This window comes from Stomoxys calcitrans, chromosome 4 (assembly GCF_963082655.1).
Source record: "Stomoxys calcitrans chromosome 4, idStoCalc2.1, whole genome shotgun sequence".
Taxonomy (NCBI): Eukaryota; Metazoa; Arthropoda; class Insecta; order Diptera; family Muscidae; genus Stomoxys; species Stomoxys calcitrans.
In genome coordinates, this window is record NC_081555.1 from 31,135,890 (window position 1) to 31,162,705 (window position 26,816).

Consider the following 26,816-nt stretch of genomic DNA (forward strand, 5'->3'; position numbering starts at 1 on the left):
TATTAAGAAAGAGGTCCGCAGACTTTTTAACAGAGCACGTCGTAGCGGTAGTTTATTGGGATGTGTATTACACACGGCTCAAGGAATACAATAAGATTACCAGAGCGGCAAAACGTGCCTCCTGAAAGTTTTTCTGCGAACAGATCGATAGCTTTAATAACGCCGCCAAGATGAAGAAGTTTCCCGCAAAAACCCATATCCAACCTGAAACGTTAGTAGACGACATGCAAGTGAGAACAGAGATAATGGAGGACATGTTGAGGCTTTTGATAAGAACGGGACTCACGGAGATACCAGGAATCTTGGAATAATGAGGTTGATCGATGGCTTATCATTACACAATTTATGGTATAGGAAGCCTTGAGGAGCTTGAAACCAATTAAGTCTCCCGGACCTGATGAAATATTCCCAGCGTTAATACAGAAGGAGGCCAACTATCTGACGCCCCACCTGGCCTACATTTTTACATCGTGTCTAGCACTTGCATATACTCCGAAAGTCTGGCAGGAAGCAAGGGTGGTATTTATACCCAAGCCCGGCAAGGCAAGTTATGCGACACCAAAGGCCTACAGACCTATATGAGCCTTACGTCCTATCTATTAAAACCATAGAGCCTATAGCAAATTGCAAATTTTGCCCATGAACATTCCACTAAGGAACAGAAGCAAACTTCTTACATATCAAAGAGTGCAGTCCGATTTAATTTTTAAACTCAATCGCAAAGATAAGGGAAAAAGTGGCACAGGTAGGCATTTTGTCGACACTACTGGATGACCATCATAAATGAGGATGCCGCCACTAGGATAACGAGGAGATCCAGCATCTCACCAGACGTTACCATTGCATCCCCTGATCTCCTGGGTGACGTATCCCGGCAAGCGGTCGTTTCTTTGGGATCAGACCAGCTCCGCATAATTCTCACCATCGACCGACCACTTCATAACCTTTGAGCGCCGGATGTTTATCAATCGGAAGAAGGCCGATTGGGCCGGCTTCAGAGAATACACCAATCGCCGCTTCAGTGAACTGACACCCCCCTCGAATATGGTAGTCCTCGAGAGGAAATTCCGAGACATCATTAACGCAGCAACCGCTCGCTTTATACCAGCCGGTCGATTTCCCGGTGCAAGCAGTACTACTCGCAGACGACCGTGATGGTAATCGCGAGCTGAGTCAGGAAATAAACAGGGTAGTCAACGAACATAGGCGAAATTTGTGGGTGGAACACTTGGAGCAATATAACTTAGGTACCGGTTTAGGCAAGTGTTGTCTACAGTTAAGTCACTCTCGAACCCAGGTAGACAGCATGACAGGATCTCGTTCACTTATGGTGATACGAAAAGATGCTCCAGGCTGTTCAACCGACAATTTATTGTATATCCCGAGTGTGACAGGGCTAGGGGGAGAGCCATTAGTGGTCTCTGAGCCAAAGAACAGCCATCACAATTTACCGTGGCCGACGTTACGAATGTCACGTCGCGCCAAGTCATCCAAAGCTTAGGGTCCCGACGGAATCTCTACACAGATGCTGAAGAATCTGGATCTACCTAGAGTTGAGTACCTTACAACTGTGCTCAACCTGTCTTTGAACACACTTACAGTTCCCGATGTCTTGAAGATGGGCACAGTAAAGCCAGGAAAGGACCCGAGTTTGGGGGAGTCGTACAGACCCATCTCCCTTCTCTCACCACTAGCCAAGACGCTTGTTGGAGAATTTCCATTCGCCGGGCATCAGCATGGATTTCCAAGCCTGTATAGCACAACAACTGCTTAACATGCCATCACCGCACACATTTGCCGTGGCTTCCATCAGCCCAGGCCATGTGATAGGACAGTCCTCGTGGCACTGGACCTATCGAAGGCATTCAACAGTCAGTCGGTCATGCCAAACTATTTGAGGACATTGCCAACACGTCCCACCGGCCAGGCCTGAAACGCCTTGTCGCAAATTATCTGTGTGGTCGCCAGTCTTTTGTGGATTTTAGGGATAAGAAGCCAAAGCATCGTAGAGTGAAACAGGGATTTCCCCAAAGCGGGGTATTATCTTCAGCATTGTTGAACCTCCACCTATCCTGCATTCCAGGGACCACACGATCCCTCTGGACGCTCCCCATCTTAGTCGCAGAATTCCTGGATCTGGAACTCAACAAAATCAAGCAGACGAAAGATAGAACTGCTACAACAAAAACAACCACTATGAATAACCTATTACGGATGCTGACTGAGGAAGGAATTGAACCCGCAGACGATGTTATAACACTTCTAAGGGGTAAGAATCCGAACCAGTATGCAGAAGGGCCGAAAGGGTCTTTCAGATGGCATGCGACAGGGCGAGACACAGGGGTTTCAATGTTAACCCAGAGAAGACTGAAATCTGCCTGATCACGAGGAAGACGAAGGTGGGAAAATTTGACGCACCACGTTTCCCCAATTAAAGGATTTGTATATCTGACAAAGTCAAATACTTGGGAGTGATCTCGGACAGAAAACTGAATTGAAAGTGCCACATTCAGCAACGTATCGAGACGTTGGAGCACTTCCTTTGTCATTGCCCGGCTTTCGCGTCTAACAGATACCGGAACTTAGGTGGGGACACTATACCAGACATGAACCAACTTAGGGGAGTGGCATGGAAAACAATTAAGGATTTTGTAAGTAGCATGGAATTCCTAACTTTGATTTTCTTTTTCGAGGTTACTTTGTTTTGTATTTAGAGCGCACAACAAGCCGATTACTGCCTTAGGAGTATGTCCATGGTGGCATGGGGCGATTAATATCTGCACCCTCTTTTCAACCTAACCTAACCAAATCATCCAACAGCTTAACTCAGGATTTATGTGTGAGTGCTGTCCGCTCAATGATTAGGGGCCTCCTTTTCATAGCTGAGTCCAAACGGCGAGCCGCAGTGTGAATTTCGAATCCAGGCGTGAAGGGTCACAGCCGGACATGCAAACCTCTGTGCTACGGTGGCCTCCGGTGACGCGTGGATTGTTTCAGTAAATGCACTCCTTTGTTCCTTCAAGGTAGAGGTCTATGCTAACCTAACCAAATCATCCAACAGCTTAACTCAGGATTTATGTGTGAGTGCTGTCCGCTCAATGATAAGGCGCCTCCTTTTCATAGTCGAGTCCAAAGGGCGAGCCGCAGTGTGAAGTTCGAATCCAGGCGTGAAGGGTCACAGCAAACCTCTGTGCTACGGTGGCCTCCGGTGATGCGTGATATGTTTTAGTAAATGCGCTCCTTTCTTTCTACAAGGTAGAGGTCTATGCTAACCTAACCAAATCATCCAACAGCTTAACTCAGGATTTATGTGTGAGTGCTGTCCGCCTAATGATTAGGGGCCTCCTTTTCATAGCTGAGTCCGAAAGGCGTGCCGTAGTGTGAAGTTCGAATCCAGGCGTGAAGGGTCACAGCAAATCTCTGTGCTACTGTGGCCTCCGGCGACGCTTGGTATGTTTCAGTAAATGGACTGCTTTCTTTTTTGAAGGTAGAGGTCTATGCCATATCAAAAACTGAAATCCTGTGGAGAATCTTCATGCTTGATACTCAGGGTTTTTTTGTGAAAAATATGGCAGCACTCAGTGAACGGCAGAACAGTGAGATCGAGGTGTATGAGGAAATGTATAGAAAGTCTGATCGAAATTAAGCTGCCTCGGATGAACGGTAGATGTTTTTTCGGGGTGGTCTTTTATCAATAAAAATGCAAATTTTGCCCACTAGGGAACAGGGGCAAACTTCTAACATATCAATGAGTGCAGTCCGATTCAAGTTTAAGCTCAATGATAAGGGACCTCCTTTTTATAGCCGAGTCCGAACGGGGTGCCGCAGTGCGACACCTCCTTGGAGAAAGTTTTACATGGCATAGTACCTCACAAATGTTGCCAGCGTCAGGAGGGGAAAAAACCACCGTTGAAAAAAATTCTTTTTTCTAATGGTCTCGGCAGGGTTCGAACCCAGGCGTTGAGCGTCATAGGCGGACATGCTAACCTCTGCGCTACGGTGGCCTTTCATCAGTACTTTTACAAAAAATGTTCGTCGGGTCAAAAATTTGTAAAGGCCGAGAAAAAGAGAGGGCGTTGAAGAGTGTCGCGTTGGAAAATGCAACCCAGCAAACAAATGTTAAACATCAAACCGCAAAAGTTAAAGTTTTTTACCTCAATACAACTAATTTTCCATTGCCAGAGTCTGGCCATGGCTTGCTTTAAATCAATTTGCTTGCCTTAAATTCTGCTGTGTCTGCGCACGAACCTAATTGAATGCTAATTTCTACATATAATAATACATATCAATAAAATACACATACAAAAACAAAATGTACAAAAGTATTGGTGTTTATAAATAAGTATGCATGTATGTATGCCTCGTTGTTAGAGTAAATAAGCGAAAGTTAGGGGTTATAAATTAACAAGAACTTAAACGGATTCCAAATGCTCGGCAATTTCAAGTATGGGACTTTCGCTAAGCGGTTTTATGACAGTCTGCCAATTCGGTGTGTATAAATTTTTTGATGATGAGGATGCAGATGAAGCCGATGATATGGAGGCAGAGGACTTCGCTAGGGAGCAAGAGGAGTTGGTGGTGGCGGTGGTTGTGGAAGGATTGGTGGTGGTGGTGGTTGTGGTGGTGGATGATGAGGCGGAGGCGGCTGCGCCCGATGAGGATGATGTCGATGGGGACGATAGTGCTAATGCTGTAGATGCTAGTGACGTTGATGTTGTTGTACATGATGACGATGTCGATGGCTGTACACGAAAGGGGGAAAAAAAAAGAAGAATCGATCAATTAATAATTATGAAATAAAAGAAACGATGGATTCACAATTACATGGTATGCATGCGGTGGTAAAACGGATGGCGATGGTGATGGTGGTGGAGGGGCCGAGCCGCGGCTAACACCATTCTCCAGTTTGACTGGTGACATTTTTCGGTGATCCACCATTGTCGGAGTTCCAGCCATCATGCCGCCACCGCCACCGCCACCACCACCAGCAGCAGCTATGGCTGCATTCGGCACTGGCCACACTTCGGAGGCATGCCTGCTAATGGGACTACGTCGTCCTTGGGCCACCACTGGCAATACGGCCACATCGGCAGACTGTTGTTTAATGTATGTTGTCTTCATGTAGTTGGAGTTCATGCCGTGATGATGATGGCTATGATGATGATTGTAAACACCCAAAGGGGCCAATGAGTTGTGATGCATTTTGCCGCTACGTTCAAACATTTGTAGCTGCAACAGTTCGTCGGGGTGAGGCGACATAGCGGGTGGCGGCGGCGGCGTTGGCGTTGATGCAGGCGTCATAATGTGCGGATGACCACTAAGCTTATAGCTGTGCTCCCTTATCAGGTGATGTGGTCGTCCCAAATGGGCCTCCAAGGCATATTGCTTCTGAAACAATTGACGTTTCTGTTGCAGCAATCTGTGCTGCAACAATTGCTGTTGCAAGGGCGGCTTTTGCATGGGCAGCATTGCGGTGGCTGCATTCATGTGACTGAATATCACATTGGGATCTTGACGCGGCAAACCCGCCGGATAGGCATTGGCTGCATCTACCCTCAAGTAATGGTACAACGATGGATGTAGAGTGCCGCCATTCTTTTCGGGGAAATTTTCCATATTCTCCATGGCACGCATCAAATGCGATGAATATGCTGAGTGGAAATCCACAGCGGGTATTCTGTTGGACAGGGTGTAGAATTGACTGTGCTGAAATTGACAATTGTTGAATTCGTCCATGGGCAGATTCGATCTGTATTTGGACTTAAGGGTATGGGCTTCCCTCTGCAGTTGCTGTAGCTCAAGCCAGCCGTTGCGTTTATGCGGAGTGTCATAGCGATAGCTGCCATAGGCAGAGCCATTGTGAAGAGGCCCGGCGGAAGAGCTGACAATTCCTTGGGCCACCAGGCCATCGCTGGCCCTACGTCCTTCCCTGCAAGTAGAATGCATAAAGGTTAAAACAAGTAAAAGCGTGCTGAGTTCGGCCGGGCCGAATCTTATATGCCCTCCATCATGGATCGTATTTGTCAAGTTCTTTGCTCGGTATCTCTTTATGGGCAAACAAAAGATATTGGAAAAGATATTGGATATGTCAGGTGATAAACCGATTGGGTCCACACTTGGCTTGGATGATAAAGACAATAGCAGATCCCATTGTGCAAAATTTCAACCAAATTTAATAAGAATTGTGATATAGAGAGACTAAAGAAGTAAAATGGGGTGATCGATTTGAATGGGAGCTATTGGGTTGCCCAAAAAGGAATTGCGGATTTTTTAAAAGAAACACTTCTTTTCTAAAGCAAGCTAAAAGTAACAGCTGATAACTGACAGAAGAAAGAATGCAATTACAGGGTCACAAACTGTGAAAAAATTTGTCAACGCCGACTATATGAAAAATCTGCAATTACTTTTTGGGCAACCCTATATATCAGGTTATGAACCGATTCAGACCATATTTGGCAAGCATATGAAAGGGCATAGAAGAAGTCGCTGTACACAATTTCAGCTGAATCGGATAAAAATTACGCCCTCCAGAGGCCCAAGAAGTAAAATCGGGAGATCGGTTTATACCCATTCGAACCATACTTGGTACATCCACTAAATGTCATAGAAGACATCATAGTACAAAATTTCATCCAAATCGGATAAGTATTGCACCATCTAGAGGCTCCAAAAATCAAATCGGGTCGGTTTATATGGGAGCTATATCAGGTTTTGTGCCGGTTTTAACCATACTTGGCACGTTAGTTGAAGGTCAATGTGCAAAATTTCAGTAAAATCGGATAAGAATTGCGCCCTCTAGAGGCTCAAGAAGTAATATCTGGAAATCGGTTTATATGGGAGCTGTATCAAAACATGGGCCGATATGGCCTATTTACAATCTCAACCGATCTACACTAATAGGAAGTATTTGTGCAAAATTTCAAGCTCCTAGCTTTACTCCTTCTTTCCACAAAGGGACAGACAGACGGACGGACATGGCTAGATGGACTTAAAGACGATCAAGAATGTATATACTTTATGGAGTCTTAGACCAATATTTCGAGGAAAACGGAATAGCGAAGTTAGTATGCCCCCATCCTATGGTGGAGGGTATACAAATGCATCAAAAAACTCTTTTTTCAATGACTTACCTAAAATGCACCGGTGATCTTTTGTCCGAATACGGCGTTGACTTGGTGGACAACATAGAGGATGTACTTGTTACGGGTGGCATATACACACACGAATTATTGCTATTGTAAAATGAACATTCGGATGATTGATCGGGTGTTGCACTTCCACTGGTACCGGACACAGCCGCCGCTATGGTTGAATTACTTGCACACGATGGCAGACTACCCGCCAGGTCTATACTCGTTACCAGATTAAAGTCAATGCTCTCAAATGTCGAGCAATTGCTTTTCGACGAAGCTCGACTTAGATTCTGACTTAGACTTTTCGAATAGCTACCAATTACTCCGCTCGATGAACTGCTACTGGCATAGGACTGTATGCGTTGATTTCGTAAATCGTTGGAGGATTGTGAAGTATCTGAAATAAAAAGCAAAAATGAAAAGAGTTTCAAGTCTTTCTCTTCTCATATGAATATCATCGCTAAGATTTTAAATATCAACAAGTAAGAACGTGCCAATTTCGCCCGGGCCGATTCTTGGGAACCCACCACCATGGATTCTGCTAAAACCGGTTTATATTCTGGGAGACGGTTTATCCATTCATCCAAATCGGACAAAAATTGCGGCTTGTAAGGGCTCAAGAAGTCAAATCGGGAGAACGATTTATATGGGAGTATTATCAGGTTATAGAACGATTTGGACCGTACTTGGCACAGTTGTTGGAAGTCGTAAAAGAACAATACATGCAAAAATTTTGCCAAATCCGACAAAAATTGCCGCTTGTAAGGTCAAATAGTAAAATCGATTTATATGGGAGTTGTATTAGGTTGTAGACCGATTTGGACCGTATTTGGCACAGTTGTTGGAAGTCATAACGGAATACCACATGCAAAATCTCAGCCAAATCGGACAAAAATTGCGGCTTGTAAGGACCCAAGAAGTAAAATCGGGTGATCGGTTTATATGGAAGCTATATCAGTTTATAGACCGATTTGAACCGTACTTGACACAATTGTTGAAAGTCATAACAGAATACTATACGCAAAATTTCAGCCAAATCGGACAAAAATTGCAGCTTGTAAGGGCTCAAGAAGTCAAATCGGGAGATGGGCATATATGAGAGCTATATCCAAATCTGAACCGATATGGCCCATTTGCAATCCCCAACGACATACATCAATATTAAGTATCTGTGCAAAATTTCAAGGGGCAAGCTTTACGCATTCGACCGCTATCATGATTTCGACAGACGGACGGACATGGCAAGATCGACTTAGAACGTCGAGAATATCAAGAATATTTATACTTTATGGGGTCTTAGGCGAATACTTCGAGGTGTTACGAACGGAATGACTAGATTAGTATACACCCATCCTAAAGTTGTGGGTATAAAATGTAACTTGGGAATTCCGTGCTACTCACAAAATCCCTAGGTGTTTACCCCTGTAATGATACAGAAAGCCATACTCTCTTCCTTCCTACTTCTCTTCAGTAATAACCTCACGATCCGGATCCCCCATAGGGTTTTTGTTGTGCTAACGACTGGTTTACTATTCCAAAATGCTGCAAGTGCTAGAGCTGGTAAAATATCGATGACACTATCGATATTCAACTAAAAGGTTTAGAAGGGTACCAAAACGCATTGTTTCAAATTTCATCAAAATCGGATAAAAAATGCTCCTCTTATGAGCTTAATACTCCATATCGGTAGATCGGTCTATAGGGCAGCTATATCCAAATATTGACCGATCAGAACGATATTCATCAAAAAGGTTAAGATGGATCCGGAACTCGCTGTTTCAAATTTCATCCAAATTGGATGAAAAATGCTCCTATTATGGGCTCAATACTCTATAGCGGGAGATCTGTCTGTATGGCAGCTATATCCAAATATGATCTGAACTTGGCGATATTCAACAAAAAGGTAAGGAGGGGTACCAAAACTCGCTGTTTCAAATTTCATCCAAATCGGATGAAAAATGCTCCTAATATGGGCTCAATACTCTATAGCGGGAGATCTGTCCATATGACAACTAAATCCAAATATGATCTGAACTTGGCGATATTCAACAAAAAGGTTAGGAGGGGTACCAGAACTCGCTGTGCCAAAGTTAATCGAAATCGGATGAAAAATGCTCCTTTTATAGGCTCTTGACATTATATCGGGGGATCGGTCTATATGGCAGCTATATTCAAATATTGTCCGATCAGGACTATATTCAACAAAAAGGTTAAGATGGGTCCAGAACTGGCTGTTTCAAATTTCATCGAAATCGGATGAAAAATGCTCCTTTTATAGGCTCATGGCATTATATCGGGGGATCGGTCTATATGGCAGCTATATCCAAATATGGTCCGATCTGGACCACATGTGACAGGAATGGGTAGGGGTCTACCAGAACACACTGTGCCAAATTTCATCGAATTCGGGTAATAAATGGAAATTTTATGGCCTCAATACCCTATATCGGGAGATCGGGTGGTCGGTCTAAGGGCAGCTACATCCAAATATAGTCTGATCTGAACCGCACTTCACAGAAATGAATAGGGGTCTAACGGAACTCACTGTGCCAAATTTAATAGAAATCGGATAAAAAATTACTAATTTATTGCCTCAAGATTTTAAGGCTGGAGATCGGTCTATATAGAGGCTATATATAACCAAAATCCGATTTTATATGATCAGAAGGTCAGGTTTACATACAAAGAATACGAAATCACCAAAAAGTTTTTGAAAACTGTTTTTAGACCAAAAATATCTGCAAAATTATAAATAACCGTTGGGTATTTACCCGGTACAAACCCATCTCTACGAATGTCTCAGGTAAATATCTATCTCCGAATTCGGTACAGTATAAGAGCACGTTAAAATGAGACTCTGGCCCAAATAGTTCGTATTGACGAATAAAAACTCAATATCATCATAATTCGTAAGTGGAACCCGTTCAGAACCCATGGAGTTATGAACAGCTATAAGCACAACTCGACCAAGTCTACCTACTCTATCACACCTTGAAACTATGTATTGATCAGTTTTAAGCTAGGTTTCCGTGAAAACGAATATCTTGAAATCACTACCGAAAGATTTCATATAGATGTCTCTTAGTAGTCAGGCCTCAATCACTCTGATAGGCAAAGATTTTTGGAACAAAAAAATAATCACAGGTCTTACTGCGTTAGTTCTTTCCATGACATAATTACCAGGTAGTTTACCGTAAACAAGTGAGTAAAATTTTTTCGAAGTGCACTATCTGTCAACCAGTTTTGGTTGTGTGTGTGTATTATAGTTAAGAACCATAACACACGCAAACAACGAAAAATGGCGCGAACTAGTAATATACACAAAATCAGAGTTGCACTAATCACTGATTTTGACAGATAGTGTACTCAATATTTTGTTGTTGGGCAACTGCCACTACCTATAAATGAATATGTCTTGGTTCCTTCCCTGGACAAAATTTTTTCGTAGTGCACTATCTATCAACCAGTTTTGGTTGTGTGTGTGTATTCAATAGTTAAGAACCATAACACACGCAAACAACGAAAAATGGCGCGAACTAGTAATATACACAAAATCAGAGTTGCACTAATCACTGATTTTGACAGATAGTGTACTCAATATTTTGTTGTTGGGCAACTGCCACTACCTGTAAATGAATATATCTTGGTTCTTTCCCTGGACACGAATTCCTTAACCACTTACTTGTTTTTATTCTCATACCTTTGGTATCATTTCCTAAATCCGTTTCGCAACCTTCATCGGTGCTTGAACTGCATTGGGCCGAAACTTTTTTATTAGAGTTTTTCGTTGTAGATTTTTCGTTGCCATTGGCACTGAAATATAAAAAAGAAACAAGTTATTGCAAAAAAGCCCCAAATTTTAATTCTCAAAAAACTCAAATTACTTAGCATAATTTTCTGAGTTAGCTGCCTTTGATTTATCTTTTTCGGTTGTGTGTGGGGTCATGCGCTCGTTGCTAGCATTCACAACGATACTTGAAGGGTTATCAGGGTCATCAGGATTTGTGGGACTCTGCAAAAGGTTACAAAATCAGTTCTTATGCTACCATTGGGCCCCCCATTTTCACTTACATCCAATGGCAGAGGACTCTCTTGCAGCGTTTGAAAGAGCTTGGTGGCCTCTGCAGACATTTTGAAACGAAAGCTAAGACTTTGTTCGAGATGTGGCGAAGAATCGAAACTGGTTGAGCTTGACAGAGACTTGGTATCGTTGAGCTTGGTGTCGGACTTTTGTTTGGTTTCAGTCGTTTTGGTTTTGTGTTTATTGTTTTTGGATTCGGATATGGCAGTGGCCTTTTGCAACAAAAGCCTACAGTCTTCTGAACTCTGTTTTAGGATACTTTCTTCGATATTGAAATTGCCAGCTCCGCCCATGCCAGCGCCCCCAAACAGCCGCTCGCGCATCGAGCGATCATCGGCATAGCGCAGCGTTGTGGGCACACCATTCAGTCGTTGGTTCGACGCTGCAATATCCCGGCAATTTAGATTAGAAATTGAGTGTTTATTATTGTCTATGCTATAAGATGAACAACCTATGGGTAGCTGGCTGCTACTTAGATCTTGGCGAGACATGCGACCTCCCCTTTCGCCCAAGTGATAGCGCAGCTGACTTTCGGCCATCTTGGGCTGCAACAGGTGTTCCATGTGGGCGGCTCCTCCAACGGCACTCCTTTCGCTGAGTAATGTTTGGCGGCTTAAACGCGACAAAAGGCTATAGTTCTCCTTGATAATTTGATTATGCTCTTCCTGCAGCACATGACTGGATCTCAGTCGATGCTGTTCGGTAGAATTCGATTTGCCATGCTTGTACAACAATTTCGAGGAGTATTGATGAGCTGAGGCCGCCGCCGCCGCCGATGAAGCCGTTGACAGTGTCGATAGGGTGGAGCCGGCCAAGGTGTGCTGTTTACTTATGCTCGTATGTTTTGGCAGTGGTACAGACGCAGTACTGCTACTGCAAGCGGCATTTCCGAGCATATGCTTCTGTTCCTGTTGTATTTTCTTATTGTATACTCTATCCTGGAGTAGTAGATAAATGGCAGCAACATGATCATAGCTATTCTTTTTTAGACTTGATTTAGTCTTTTCCGGTGGTATGCCAGCAAATTCGGACATAATGCGCAATATGTCCTCGTTGGGTTCGATGTTTGTAGTGCCGTCCATGTTCACATTGAACTTGGCAATATTCGAGAGCTCCAAGATTTCTGGACACATCCAACGATGTAATTTGATTTGTTCAATGGTATAGCGACGTGAGGGTTCCAATACCAGCATACGACGTATTAGATGTTCACATTCTGGAGAAAAAAAAAAGAAACAAAAATTGAAAAATAAGGAAAAAAAGTTAAGTTCGGCCGGGCCGAACTTTGCATACCCACCACCAAGGATATAATAATCATCCTTTCTTATTATAACTCCACTACTACATCCATAGTTATAGTGCCACACATAAGTATTGACACAGCCATCAATTTTTAACTTGACCGCTATTTTTCAGCCCCATCTCCCAGTCTACTAAAAAAAATATTTTTCCAAAACCACCCATGTTCTTACTTAACTAATGCAGAAATTTTTATTCAAAAAATTGTTTTTTAACTTTTTCATATTTTATTTAACAAAAAAATAATGCGATTTCACCACACAAAAGTATTGGCACACTTACCCGTTCTGCTATATTTTTTTCCTAGTTTTTGGCAGTTGGCAACTCTTTTTGCAACAATATTGGTTCCTAAAATTGTCTACCGTGTTGCTTTGGTTCGTTGCAATTGGTTCCTAAAATTATCTACTGTGCTGTTTTACCGTTAATTTAAGTTTTTTGTTAAAAGAATAAAATTACAAAAAATGGCCCCAAAGCTAGAAGAAACGACTGTATCTGAGCGAATAATTATAATGCACCTTCCCAACCATGGAAAATTGTTTGCTGTGATCGACCAAATGATGGACAGAAGCTGTTTCACAATTCGAAGCATCGCCAACAGGTTTAAAGGATAATCAAATTTTCAAAACGCATAACGCTCTGGGCGTCCCCGAGATTTAAGTGACCGGGAGCGTCAAAAGAAAGTGCGAGTAATTCAAAAGGACCCCAAAAAAACATCAACACAATTAACAGCTGAAGTTCAAGGGCAGACTGGAAAGAAAATCCATTCCATGACGATCAGAAGAGTGCTTCATGAGGCCGATTACCGTGCCCGAGTTGCTAGACGTAAGCCGCTTATTTCTTTAGAGAACCAGAATAAGCGCCTAGCCTAGCGCCTGGGTCGGTGAGCTAGTCTTCACAGATGGCATTATGAACAAAACAGTATATTTAAATATTTTAAAGGAAAATGTAACATAAAGCGCGGACAAACTGAATCTACCAATGTCATTTACATTTCAACAGGACAATGACCCCAAACATTCTGCTCATGATGTGCGTATGTGGCTAATAATGAATATCGCACATGTCCTGCCACATCCTCGGCAATCTCCAGACCTCAACCGCATTGAGCAGTTGTGGGAAGAACTGAATAGACGTGTGAAAAGAAAAAGAATGGCAAAAAATAGGGAAGGAAACTACGAAAAATTCATTCATGCATTCAATGCCAAACCATTTGGACGCAGTGTTGGCAAGCAAAAGAGCTTGCCAACAAAGTATTGATTAGACTAACATTTTTAGATATTTAAGATATAAATACGTTTGGCGGTGAAGGCCAGAGGACTACCGTCAATAAACGTGGTTAACCCGAAGCCTTTCGGGTAGACACAATCCGAGTTAAGGGAGTGGGCGACGAGCGCATGCAACATTGTGGAACAGCGAAAAGGTCGGTAGGGCGGCGAAAATCCTATGGGGGCATCCAGATCGTGAGAAGACGAGGCTATTACTGAAAGGAAGCAAGAAGAAGGTCAGTATAGCTATTGGTATCACAACGGGACACATAGGACTACGAGCTCACTTATGTAAAATCGGTGCGACAAGTGATGGCATGTGTAGGGCATGCGGGGAAGAGTATTTCCTTTGTCATTGCCCGGCTTTCGCTTCTAACAGATACCGGCACTTAGGTGGAGACACAATACCTGACATGAACCAACTTAGGGGAGTGGTATTGAAAACAATTAAGGATTTTGTAAACAGCACGGAATTCCTAACCTGAAGTTTTCGTTTTAGAAGTGACTTTATAGTTTCAACGCCGACTATATGAAAAATCGGCAATTACTTTTTGGGCAACCCAATAAATATAAGTGTGTCAATACTTTTGTGCGATGATGAAAAAATATAAAAAAGTTAAAACAAAATTTTGGAATAAAAATATCTGCATTAGTTAAGTAACAACATGGGTTCTTTCGGAAAAATATTTTTTTAGTAGACTGGGAGACGGGGCTTAAAAATAGCGGTCAAGTTAAAAATTGATGGTTGTGCCAATACTTGTGGGTGGCACTGTAATCTAAATAGGGGCTGGTCTAGATCGTATTTTATTCAGGTCCCGAGAATTCATATAGAAGTAACAGTTTCAGCGAAATCAGTCAAGAAATCCGCTGTTTATGGGATTAAGACCAAAAATAAGAAGTTCGATCGATATGACAGCTACATGTGTATAGTCTGATCTGATTCACATTTAGGTCGGATGTCGAGAGGCTTAAAATATCTCGCCGTTTCAAATTTCAATGAAACCGGGTAATAAATGCAGCTTTTATGGGCTTTAGACCCTTAATCGGCATATCGGTCTATAAGACAGCTATATCTAAATACCGTCCGATCTGAACCATATTTAGATCGAAATGTGTGATCGAAATTTCAGCGAAATCGGGTAACAAATAAAGCTTTTATCGACTTCAGATCCTTAATCGGCAGATCGGTGTATATGACAGCTACGCCTAAATATAGTGCGATCTGAACTTTATATGGGTAGTATGTCGGGAGGCCTAAAACTACCCACTTTTTCGAATTCCAGCGAAGTTGGATAAAGAATAAAGCTTTTATGGGCTTCAGGCACCTTATCGGGAGATCGCTCTATGTAGCAACTATATTCAAATATAGCCCGATCTGAACCATTCTTAGTTTGGATATCGAGAGGCCTAAATATAACTCACTGTTTCAAATTTCAGCGAAATATTGGTTGCCCAAAAAGTAATTGCGGATTTTTCATATAATCGGCGTTGACAAATTTTTTCACAGCTTGTGACTCTGTAATTGCATTCTTTCTTCTGTCAGTTATCAGCTGTTACTTTTAGCTTGCTTTAGAAAAAAAGTGTAAAAAAAGTATATTTCATTATATGTTTTATTAAAAATGCATTTACTTTCTTTTAAAAAATCCGCAATTACTTTTTGGGCAACCCAATATCTCAATCTTTGAAGGCTGTAGAGTGATTACAACAGATGGACGGACAGACACACGGACATCGTTGTATCGTCTTAGAATTTTACGACGATCCGAAATATATATACTTTGTAGCGTCGGAAAATGATATTTCGATGTGTTGCAAACGGAATGACTTAATGAATATACCCCCTATCCTATGGTGGTGGGTATAAAAAGGGAATTTTCGATTATCTTCTAAAAATCTTACCTGATGACATAAAAAATGGTATGCGAAAACGTCCAGAGAGCACACGATCTCTAAGGCTTTGCAATGTTGAACCATCAAATGGCAATGCTCCGCATACCAGCACATATAACACCACGCCTAGGGACTTTGGAGTAAAAATTTTATATGGCAGACTGAAACTCTATAGGATTAGTTATTAGAGCACTAACTTACCCAAATATCAATTTCAGGCCCTGTATATTGTTTGCCCTCGAACACCTCTGGCGCTGCATACGGTGGCGAACCACACCAGGTGGCAAGTAGTTCGCCCACTTTAAAATGATTAGAAAATCCAAAATCTGCTATTTTTATATTCATATTATTGTCCAAAAGTAGATTTTCAGCCTATAAAAGAGGAGATGAAGTTCAAATTACTAAAGAAAAGGAATCTTAGAATCTGTAAAACATAAGCTAGTATCCACGTCAAGGTTTCAAAACTTTGCCATTTCATTTCGTTCCACTGAGACTCTCCTCTCTAAAATCGCTGACTGCCCGCGGCCGCATTTGCAGCTACTCCGCATGAAAACTACTCTGCTTTCCACCACCCACAATCTGTTAACGCTTTTAGCTAAGCTTCTCGTGGTAACGATGGCCACCACACAAGTCGGAGCTCAAAGTTTCAGAATCTAAGTCAGGAATTCCTTGCTGCTAACGAAATTCCTAATTGTTCTCCACTCCACGACCTAAGTTCTGGCGTTTGTAGGTCATAAAAGCCGGGTAATGACATAGGATATGTTCTAAAGTCTCATCACCGAGTCACATGGCCTACACACGCCGTCGCTTGCCAGACTTGTTCTACATAACTGCGCCCGTAGTCCTATGTCAGCCATTATGACGCCGAAAGTCATACTGGATTCCGCCCTGCTTCGTCTCAGTAATAGCCACGTTATCTTATGTTCCATTTGCCCCATAGGATTTTCGTCGTCCTGCCAATCGTTTCATTGTACCACAATGCTAGACGCGATTTCAGCTCATGTCCTTGAAGCGTCACCCAAAAAGGCTTAACATTCACCAAGTTTGCTTATGAAGACTACCGTCAGTCCTATCATGATTCCTAAGTCCAATTCGTCTGTCCTTTCTATTCCCCTAACTTCGCTGTGGCGCGACACCCAAACGATGCTAATAATGCCATTCTCAAAGAAGGCGCTCATCTCCTTCTTACAATACAGGACTGTTTGTGTCCTTATTGTTGTTGTTGGGCACAGTGTTTTGTTCTATCTTTCGTCTGCTTGATTCTGTTGAATAGCCAGATCCAGGAACTCTGCGTCTTAGGTGGGGTGTGCCCAGAGGGTCTTGGTCTGAGACGAGTAGGTCGGGCTGAGCATTTAAACAGGTGACGTGTCGTATGGTTCCATATCACAATCGGGACACACATCCTGCACGTTGGTAGCAATCCTTGCTCTGTAGGAGTTAAGGGGGCTGCATCTGCCGGATCGTAATTTGAGCCAGAACTACTCTGATGTGCTAAGGTGGGGTGTGTCCATAGGTATCTGGGTCTGGCTGAACATTTAAACAGGTGACGTGTGTCGTGTGGTTCCACGTCACAATCGGGACACACATCAATACCTGCTCTGTAGGAGTTAAGGCCAATGCATCTGCCGGATTGTAATTGAAACAGAGCTACTCTGTCTTGCTGGACAACATTCTCCAAGGACAACATTTATCGCATCTGCTACCATGTCTGCATGAATGTTGTCCAGACCTGTTTGATATGCCGCTTGATCTTGAGGATCTCTCTTGATGCGCTAAACCTATCGCTCTAAGTTATGTCGATCCACGTTAAAGCTTACGGGCGGTGGTTACCAATCTACAAAATGATGATTTGGATGCTTCATGCGATAAAAGCCAAGAAGATATTGCTTGAGTCTTAAGGATCTTGGATCTTTATCTTCTGATGGAGAAACGGCCCGTCGCAGTTCCAAGAGTGATATTCTGACAGAACCGAATATTATTCCACTTCAAATCACATTGCTAAAGAGACCACGCTGGTCACTGCACAACTTACCATAGACCGGCCCATTGCTTTGTACGTGGTCAACAAGGTTTCTTTGTCAGCACCCAACTGCTTCCGCCAAGTGACTTGAGGACCTCGTTTCTACAATATTTTTGACCTTATCGTAAATTACTGTGGATTGTGGGATATTTTGATTGGGAGAATATGTAAAAGCTGTCAAATGTGAAACCAAGTATTTTGGGACACTTGATGGGCGGCATCTTTACTCCATCGACTATCACATTCGGCTCAGTACCCATCTCATGCATGTATGAAGTGAACAAGATGGCTGAAGATTTGGTGGCAGATATCTTCAGATCTCTTGCAACGAAATAAGCTGCAAGTTCGTTGAGATTGACGTTTAACCTATCGCAGATGTCAACCAGATACCATGATCGAACAAAATCGACCTCATATAATACAATCTGAACACTATCTGGAGGCGAAGGAATGGAGGATAGGTAGGGGTTAAACAGAGCCGGAGATATCACCCCGACTTGGAGAACTCCCTGTTTCACTTTACGGTGTTTCGACTTCCTATCCCTAAAACCCACAAATGACTGGCGACCACACAGATAATTCGTGACCTGCATTTCAGGCCTGGCTAGAGGGACGTGTTGGCAAATGCTTTCGATAGGTGCAGTGGCACGAGGACCGTGCTATCACATGGCTTGGACCGATTACAGCCATATGTGCTGTGACGGCATGCAAAGCAGTTCTTGTGCAAGGTAGTCTTCGAAATCTATGCTGACGCTCGCCAAATTGAAAATTTTCAGCGAGGTTCGGGAAGAGTAATGTCTCAATCGTCTAGACTACTGGTGAGAGAAGAGAGATCAGCTGTACGACCCAACTTACTGGGGTACTTTTCAGGCTTCAGTAGCGGGATCACTCTGTCCATCTTCCAGACAACGGATAATCTAAGAGAGTTCAAAGACAGGTTGAGGTCAGTAGTAAGGTACTCAACTCCCTGTAAATTCAGATTCTTCAGCATCGGTGTAGAGATTCCGTCGGGGCTCAACGCCTTGGATGACTTGGCGCCACGGATAACATTCGTAACTCCGTCCATGGTAAATTGTGTTGGCTGTCCATCGGCCTGGAGACCACGGATACGACGTCTTCTACTCCTAGCCTTGTCTTTCTCGGGATGCGCAATAAATTGACGGTTGAACAACCTAGCGCATCTTAGCCAATACATGGCTAGTATATAATGTCCTAACGACGATTTGCATGGCAGCCATTAAATCTCTGGGGAACATATTTCTGAATACAAAAATCGCCCTTGACTTTTACAAATCCCTCAACGAGATGGCTGAGTTCAAAATTCACCTGTTCTGGGAGTTCCGGGCCACAGAGATATCCCAGGGAATTGAAGAGCAGACGAGCTTGCGAGACTGGGAGCAACCTAACACATTGCAGGGGAACTGGAATCTGTGGGTATGCCTCTAGCGACATGTAAGCTAGGTCTTCAGTATCAGGCCCAAAGGACAACGAATGATAGATGGTCCCAAAGGGGGTGTTGTGTGAACATACCAAAATTATGTGGCCTCATCTAAAAGTCTACCGCTGGCTAGAACAGATGTCTCAGTCATTGTGTCCGTCATGACAGGTCACTGTCTGATCGAAAAACCTGCTAACAGGCCGAATGTTGCAAGTAACGACTTTTGCAGAAGCTGTGAGGACGTCTCGGACGTCTGCTGTGTGTTCCGCACTGGCAGTCAGAAGGAGTTCCATATTAGGTTATCATTTCTTTAAGAACATGTCTGATTTAGCAGATGTGAGCATTCAGGCTTTTTAAAGGGAACTGATGGCAGACTGCCACTTAAACCTAACCTAACCTGAGGCATCTCTTCGGGTCACTCATAGTTACATCGCCAAAAGTGGCTGAGGTTCTGTCATCCCCTGACTTAACAGTAGACCACAGCTTGCCTAAACCGGTACCTAAGTTACATTGCTCCAAGTGTTCCATCCACATATTACCCTTATATTCGTTGACCACTCTTTGTTTCCAGATTCAGCTCGCTGATTCTGGGGTTAGTGGGGTCCGTGTTCAAATCCCATCACGCTTATATGCGAATGCCGCTGCCTGTGGCCGGAAATTGTGCCGTACTTAAGGTATTGGAACGGCTGCTGCGTTAATGATGTCTCGGAATTTCCTCTCGGCAACTAGCACATTCGAGAGGAGTGTCAGTTCACTGAAGCGGCGATTGGTGTACTCTAGGAAGCCTACACAAACGGCCTTTTGCTGATTGATAAACGTCCGGCACTCAAAGGTTATAAAGTCGGGTGGTCGGTCGATGGTGAGTATTATGGGATGTTGGTCTGATCCCAAAGAAGTGACGGCTTGCTAGCATACGTGATCCAGGAGATAAGGGGCTGCTATCTCCTCCCCCATCTCCTCGTCATGCTAGTGGCGGTATCCTCATTTATCATGCCAAAGCTATACCCCGCTGTTCGTTACCTAGGGGAAAATGCCATGAAACGTGAAAATCTCCTGGACCAGGCGATTATGGCCACTTATGTCGGTCTAGTACGCTTGGCCATTAACTGGGTCACAACTACCAAAGGCGGCATGTACACGTTGTATAGCTCCATCTCGGCAGTACCGGACTTGACTGCTATCCCCATGCCATCCATGTTGGAGACACTAGCACCAGGCGCAGGCAAGATGGGACTATACTGCACGGAATGGTATATCACGAAGTCAAATCCCCCACCTCCACTCCTTGAGCGATCCCTACGTTGTATCCGTGACTATTATGCAGCCCGTAGATGTTGGTCAGCTTTGTCTCCTGCATCGCTCTTCCGACGCATAAAAGCTACCATCTCTTCGATTTTGCCTCGTGGCCCAATGCAAGAAAGATGCACTTCCCGGCACTGGCACGTCAATTTTGAAGCGGGGTTGCTGCTGTTGCGTCAATATATGCACGGAAGAGGTCGCAGGGGTCACATAGTAAGACGACGAGGACTACAATGACGCTTGCGAACCACTGTTGTCTATGTGTCAGTTATTATTGCCGATTTTAGGCGCTCCCCAAAGATTTCGCTCCGAATCACATTCGTGCTCTACTTGAGCGTCATATTGCGATGGTCGTTAAATATGTCTGGTTTGACGGGTGTTTTAGAGGTGGGTTGGCTACCCAGTCACTTGGCACTAAAAATAGATTTCATATTCGTGCTCTACTCTCTAATACCTTGATATGGTCGTTGAATATGCCAGTTTCGGAGGAGTTTTAGTGTGATGGGGTGTCACCCCAAACACGTGGCCCTAAAATTGGATATCAAATTTGGTTTTTAATCTTAAATACCTTTCATTTAAGTGTCATATTGTTATGATTGGTTAATATATCACTTTGACGGATTTTGGCACGGGATAGCTACGAGCACCACACAGGCTGGAACATTGAGGTCCGATCGGTGTGGTGTTCATTACCGTCACGAGAAGCTTAGCTTCGAGCTACCGGGCGCCTCCACAGGTTGCGGATAGGAGAATGCTCCATACGGAGGATGCTGCAACGGCAGTAGCGGACAATCAGCGGTATCGAGCGGAGAGTCTCAGTGAGAGGCCGGGCGGCACCGGAGCTTGCACAAATACCTAGTGCCTATGACTCTCGATATGACATAGCGAGTTATTAGTGCCTTTAAATAACCAATGGCCATCATGTTACCGCGGCGATCGGTCGTATAGACCGAAACGAAATTGCTCACATACAGGAGCTTGACGAGGATCGCCACCTCCACAAGGGATTTTGGTTGGGGGCGGTCCCCCCATGTTCCCCATCCCAAATTTATATTTTTTCGATTATTATAAGATCACAAACAAAATTACGCTAAAATCGCCCCGGCCATAGCCGAATCTGACACTTTTGAAAATTTGGGTTAGGGGGAGAGTCCGCCCGCCCCTTCAGATATCAAAATCTTAGGTAGCCTATTATTACCATGGGATCATGCTAAAAATTTTAAAGAAAATAAGTTCAGCCAAAGCAACAAACAAACACAAATTGAGTTTAATATTTATAAGAAAATTATCATTCAGTATCACACAGCTCGCCTTGTAGGGCTTGGGTATACACAAGACCCATGCCAGCCAGCCAGCCAGCCTTTTGTGTATGCAAGTGTTTGTGGGCTTCTCTATGATGGCAATTAAAAAATGTTAAAATATTTTTATAGAAATAAAATTTGGACAAAATCTTCTGTAGAAACAAAATTTTGACTAAAATTTCTATAAAATCTATGAATCTGACCTAATAAGGAATGTAAGGAACACATTTCGGTCCGTCCGAAGTTCTCAGCTATTTAGCTTTTTTTATAGCTTACCTTAAGATCTCTGTGGACAATTCCTTTTCTATGACAGTAATCCACAGCTGACAATATTTGCCAAAACTTAAAACGCGCAGCATTTTCAGACATCCTTCCGTATTTTGCTATGTAATCTAAAAAAAATGAAATGAAATAATAGATTGTGAAAGATATGTGAGATATTTTCTCTAACATAAAGGCTCATGAAAACTTTAGGGAAATTCATTATATGGGTTGCCCAAAAAGTAATTGCGGATTTTTCACATAGTCGGCGTTGACAAATTTTTTCACAGCTTGTGACCTTGTAATTGCATTCTTTCTTTTGTCAGTTATCAGCTGTTACTTTTAGCTTGCTTTAGAAAAAAAGTATATTTGATTAAAGTTCATTCTAAGTTTTATTAAAAATGCATTTACTTTCTTTTAAAAAAAATCCGCAATTACTTTTTAGGCAACCTAATTTTCAGGATAGTCTTTATCGAACCCTGTTCGAAAATTGCTGTTTTACGGAAATCAGCTTCTTTATAACGCCATATATAACGTCATTTCTGTTTAATCACCTTAGTAGCAAAATGGCTACTATCACCATATGACTACACAGAAAAAAAAATCGCTAAAAAAATTGTCAATTAAACATTTAATTAAAAATAATATCGTTTTAATTAAAAACAAGTAAAAGCGTGCTAAGTTCGGCCGGGCTGAATCTTATATACCCTCCACCATGGATCGCATTTGTCGAGTTCTTTTCCGGGCATCTCTTCTTTGGGAAAAAAGGATATAAGAAAAGATTTGCTCTGCTATTAGAGCGATATCAAGATATGGTCCGGTTTGGACCACAATTAAATTATATGTTGGAGACCTGTGTAAAATTTCAGCCAATTCGAATAAGAATTGCGCCCTTTGGGGTCTCAAGAAGTAAAATAGAGAGATCGATTTATATGGGAGCTGTATCGGGCTATAGACCGATTCAGACCATAATAATTCTCATGAGAGAATCCGTCGTACAAAATTTCAGGCAAATCGGATAATAATTGCGACCTCTAGAGGCTCAAGAAGTCAAGACCCAAGATCGGTTTATATGACAGCTATATCAGGTTATGAACCGATTTGAATCATACTTGGCACAGTTGTTGGATATCATAACAAAACTCGTCGTGCAAAATTTCATTCCAATCGTATAAGAATTGCGCACTCTAGAGGCTCAAGAAGTCAAGACCCAAGATCGGTTTATATGGCAGCTATATCAGGTTATGGACCGATTTGAACCATACTTGCCACAGTTGTTGGATATCATAACAAAACACGTCGTGCCAAAATTCATTCAATTCGGATAAGAATTGCGCCCTCTAGAGGCTCAAGAAGTCAAGACCCAAGATCGGTTTATATCGCAGCTACATCAGGTTATGGACGGATTTAAACCATACTTGACATAGTTGTTGGAAGTCATTACAAAACACGTCGTGCAAAATTTCATTCAAATCGGATGAGAATTGCGCACTATAGAGGCTTAAGAAGTCAAGACCCAAGATCGGTTTATATGGCAGCTATATCAAAACATGGACCGATATGGCCCATTTACAATACCAACCGACCTACACTAATAAGAAGTATTTGTGCAAAATTTCAAGCGGCTAGCTTTACACCTTCGGAAGTTAGCGTGCTTTCGACAGACAGACGGACGGACGGACATGGCTAGATCGACATAAAATGTCACGACGATCAAGAATATATATACTTTATGGGGTCTCAGACGAATATTTCGAGTAGTTACAAACAGAATGACGAAATTAGTATACCCCCCATCCTATGGTAAAGGGTATAAAAATTAATCATTTTTTAATTGAATAAGATCTTTTTTCAATTACAATCGTGATTGAAATTTTTGTCGTTTTCAATTAAAAAACTAATTGATTTAATTGAATATGCAATTTTTTAATTGAAAATTTTTTCAATTACTTTTCCAAAAACGTTTTTTGATATTATAAATTTCATGATTGAAGCAGTTTCAATTAAAAAATTAGTTAGATCAAATAATTTCGTGAATCAAACCCATTTTTATCACAAAGTTAATCATTTTTCCCTTAATCACTTCACCCTTAATCACTTTACCCTTAATCACTTTTCCCTTAATCGAAGGATTTTGGCAAAGAAGTGAATCTTCAAAAAAACGACGATATTTTTAATTTTAAGTTGCTAAACAGACTAAACCTCCTTTTCTAATACCCGTCACTATAGGATTGGAGGTATAGTAATTTCGTCATTCCGTTTGCAACACATCGAAATATTGATCTGAGACCCAATAAAGTGTATATATTCTTGATCCTCTTGGCATTCCACGTCGATTTAGCCTTGTTTATCCGTCCGTATGGCTGTCTGTTGAAGGGGCGCTAACTTTCGAGTAAAGTAAGTAAAGATAGGCGCTTGCACAAATTTTGCACAAATACTTCCTACTAGTGCAGGCCGGTTGGAATTGTAAATGGATCTCGGATCTTGACTTCTTGAAACTCTATAGGACGAAATTCTAATCCGATTTGGCAGACATTTTTCTTGAGGTAGTTTGTTCTGAGACCCAACAAAGTGTATATGTTCTTGATCCTCTTGACATTCTAAGTCGATTTAGTCCTGTCCGTCCCTCCGTTCGTCCGTTCGAAAGAGTAAAACTAGGCGCTTAAAATTTTGGTCAGAGGGCGAAACTCTAATCCGATTTGGCAGACTTTTTGCTTAGGTATTTTGGTTTTAACTTCTAATAACTGTGCCAAGTTTGGTCCAAAACTATTCATAATCTGTTATAGCTGCCATATAAACCTATCTTGGATATTGACTTCTTGAGCCTTTATAAGACGTAGTTATTATTAGATTCGGCTGAAGTGTGGTTCACATCGGTTCATAGGCTAATATAGCTGCCTTATAAACCGATCTCCCGATTTGAAACTTTTAACCTCTAGACGGCTCAATTTCTATACGATTTAGTGGAAATTTTGCAAGTGGCGTTTTGTTACGACGTCCAACAGCTGTGCTGAGTATGGTCTAAATCAATACATAACCTGATATAGTTGCCATATAAACCGGTTTCGGGTCCTAACTTCTTGAACCCCTATAGGGCGTAATTATAAGAATAAAATCGATACCCAGTTTTGATTTCGTCTAATTTGGCTGAAATTTTGCATAAGGATTGGATTCTTACTTTCAATTTCAGTGCCGAGTATGATCCGAATCGGCCCGTAAACTGATATAGCCCCATACAAACCTATCCCCGGAAATGATTTCCTGAGCCCGTAGAAGCCTCAATTTTTAACCGATTTGGTTGAAATTTGGCACAATGACTTGGGTTCTGGGTTGGGTTCCAATATCAGTGCCGAGTATGATCGAAATCGGCTTATAAACCGATGTAGCCCTCATGTAAACCGATCCCCAGATTCGGCTTCTTCAGCCCCTTAATCTTGAAGCCTTAATCTTCAACCGTTTTGGCTTAAATCTGGGTTCCGACTTCCAATATCAGTGCCGAGTATGATTCGAATCAGCCCATAAACTGGCATAACCACCATAGCAACCGAGAACCGGTCGCCAGATTTGATTCCTGGAGCCCCTAAAAGTCTCAATTTTCAACCGATGTAGTTGAAATTTGGTACAAGGACTTGGGTTGTGACTTCCAATACCTAGTACCTAGTACGATCTAAATCGGCTTACAAACTGCTGTAGCCACCATACAAACCGATCTCCGGATTTAACTTCTTGAGCACCTAGAAGCCTCAATGTTCAACAGATTTGGTTCAAATCTGGCACAAAAACTTGGGTTCCGACTTCCAATATCCATGCCTTGAGCCCCTAGAGGCCTCAATTTTCAATCGATTGGGCATAAAGGCTTGGACTTTCAATATAAGTACCGAGTATAATTCGAATCGGCCCATAATCTGATGTAGCCCCATACAAACCGATCCCCGGATTTCACTTCTTGAGCCTTTAGAAGCTTAAATTTTCAATAGATTTGGCTGAATTTGGGCACAAGAACTTGGGTTCCGATTTCCAATATCAGTGTCGATTATGATCCGAATCGGCTGGAAAAATAATGTAACCCCCATTCAAACCAATCCCCGTATTTGACTTCTTGAGCCCCTAGAAGCCACATTTTCATCCGATTTAGCTTAAATCTGGCAAAAGGTCGTGAGTTCTAATTTCCAATATCAGTGCCGAGTAAGATCCGAATCGGCCCATAAACTGATATAGCTCCCATACAAACCGATCCACGGATTTGACTTTTTACACCCTACAAGCCTTAATTCTCGTCTAATTTATCGAAAATCGGTCTATAAATTGTAGTCCCCATTCAAACCGATCCCGAATTTTTACCTAAATTTTCAACCGATTTAGCTGAATTTCAGCATAAAGACTTGGGTTTTAACCTCCAATATCAGCACCGAGTATGATTCGGATCGGCCCATAAACTGATATAGCCTCCATACAAACCGATCCCAGGATTTCAATTCTTGAGCCTCTAGAGATCTCAATTTTCGTACAATTTGGATGAAATCTGGCACATGGACTAGGGTTCTGGCTTCCTATATCAGTATTGATTATGATCCGAATCGGTTCAATAAATAATGTAGACCCCATACAAACCGATCCCCAGATTTGACTACTTGAGCCCCCAGAAGCCACATTTTTTATCCGATTTTGCTTAAATTTGGCCCAAGGACTTGGGTTCTGATTTCCCATATTAGTAGCTAGTATGATCCGAATCGGCCCATAAACTGATATAGCTCCCATACAAACTGATATAGCTCCCATAAAAATTCAAATACGAACTGAGTTAAAAAAGGCAAATTTTTGGCGGAAAC

At 42.4% G+C, this 26,816-nt stretch overlaps 1 protein-coding gene across 3 annotated transcripts in view; it reads right to left on the reverse strand.

Annotated features, from left to right (window-relative positions):
- Positions 1-3,596: 3,596 nt before the first annotated feature.
- LOC106083907 (serine/threonine-protein kinase par-1) overlaps positions 3,597-26,816 on the reverse strand; it is a 36,483-nt gene continuing 13,263 nt past the window's right edge. Inside the window, exons 6-15 of one of the 3 annotated variants that reach the window (XM_059367653.1) lie at positions 22,003-22,118; positions 15,870-16,040; positions 15,678-15,801; positions 11,666-12,430; positions 11,205-11,596; positions 11,018-11,145; positions 10,816-10,946; positions 7,131-7,530; positions 4,825-5,929; positions 3,597-4,742 (exon numbers count right to left, since the gene is read on the reverse strand). In XM_059367653.1, the coding sequence (XP_059223636.1) occupies positions 4,413-4,742; positions 4,825-5,929; positions 7,131-7,530; positions 10,816-10,946; positions 11,018-11,145; positions 11,205-11,596; positions 11,666-12,430; positions 15,678-15,801; positions 15,870-16,040; positions 22,003-22,118 (3,662 nt within the window). In that variant the 3' untranslated portion in view covers positions 3,597-4,412. Of the gene's footprint in view, positions 4,743-4,824; positions 5,930-7,130; positions 7,531-10,815; positions 10,947-11,017; positions 11,146-11,204; positions 12,431-15,677; positions 15,802-15,869; positions 16,041-22,002; positions 22,119-26,816 lie in introns of all 3 variants that reach the window. The other 2 variants (XM_059367652.1, XM_059367651.1) reach the window with 2 other exon arrangements.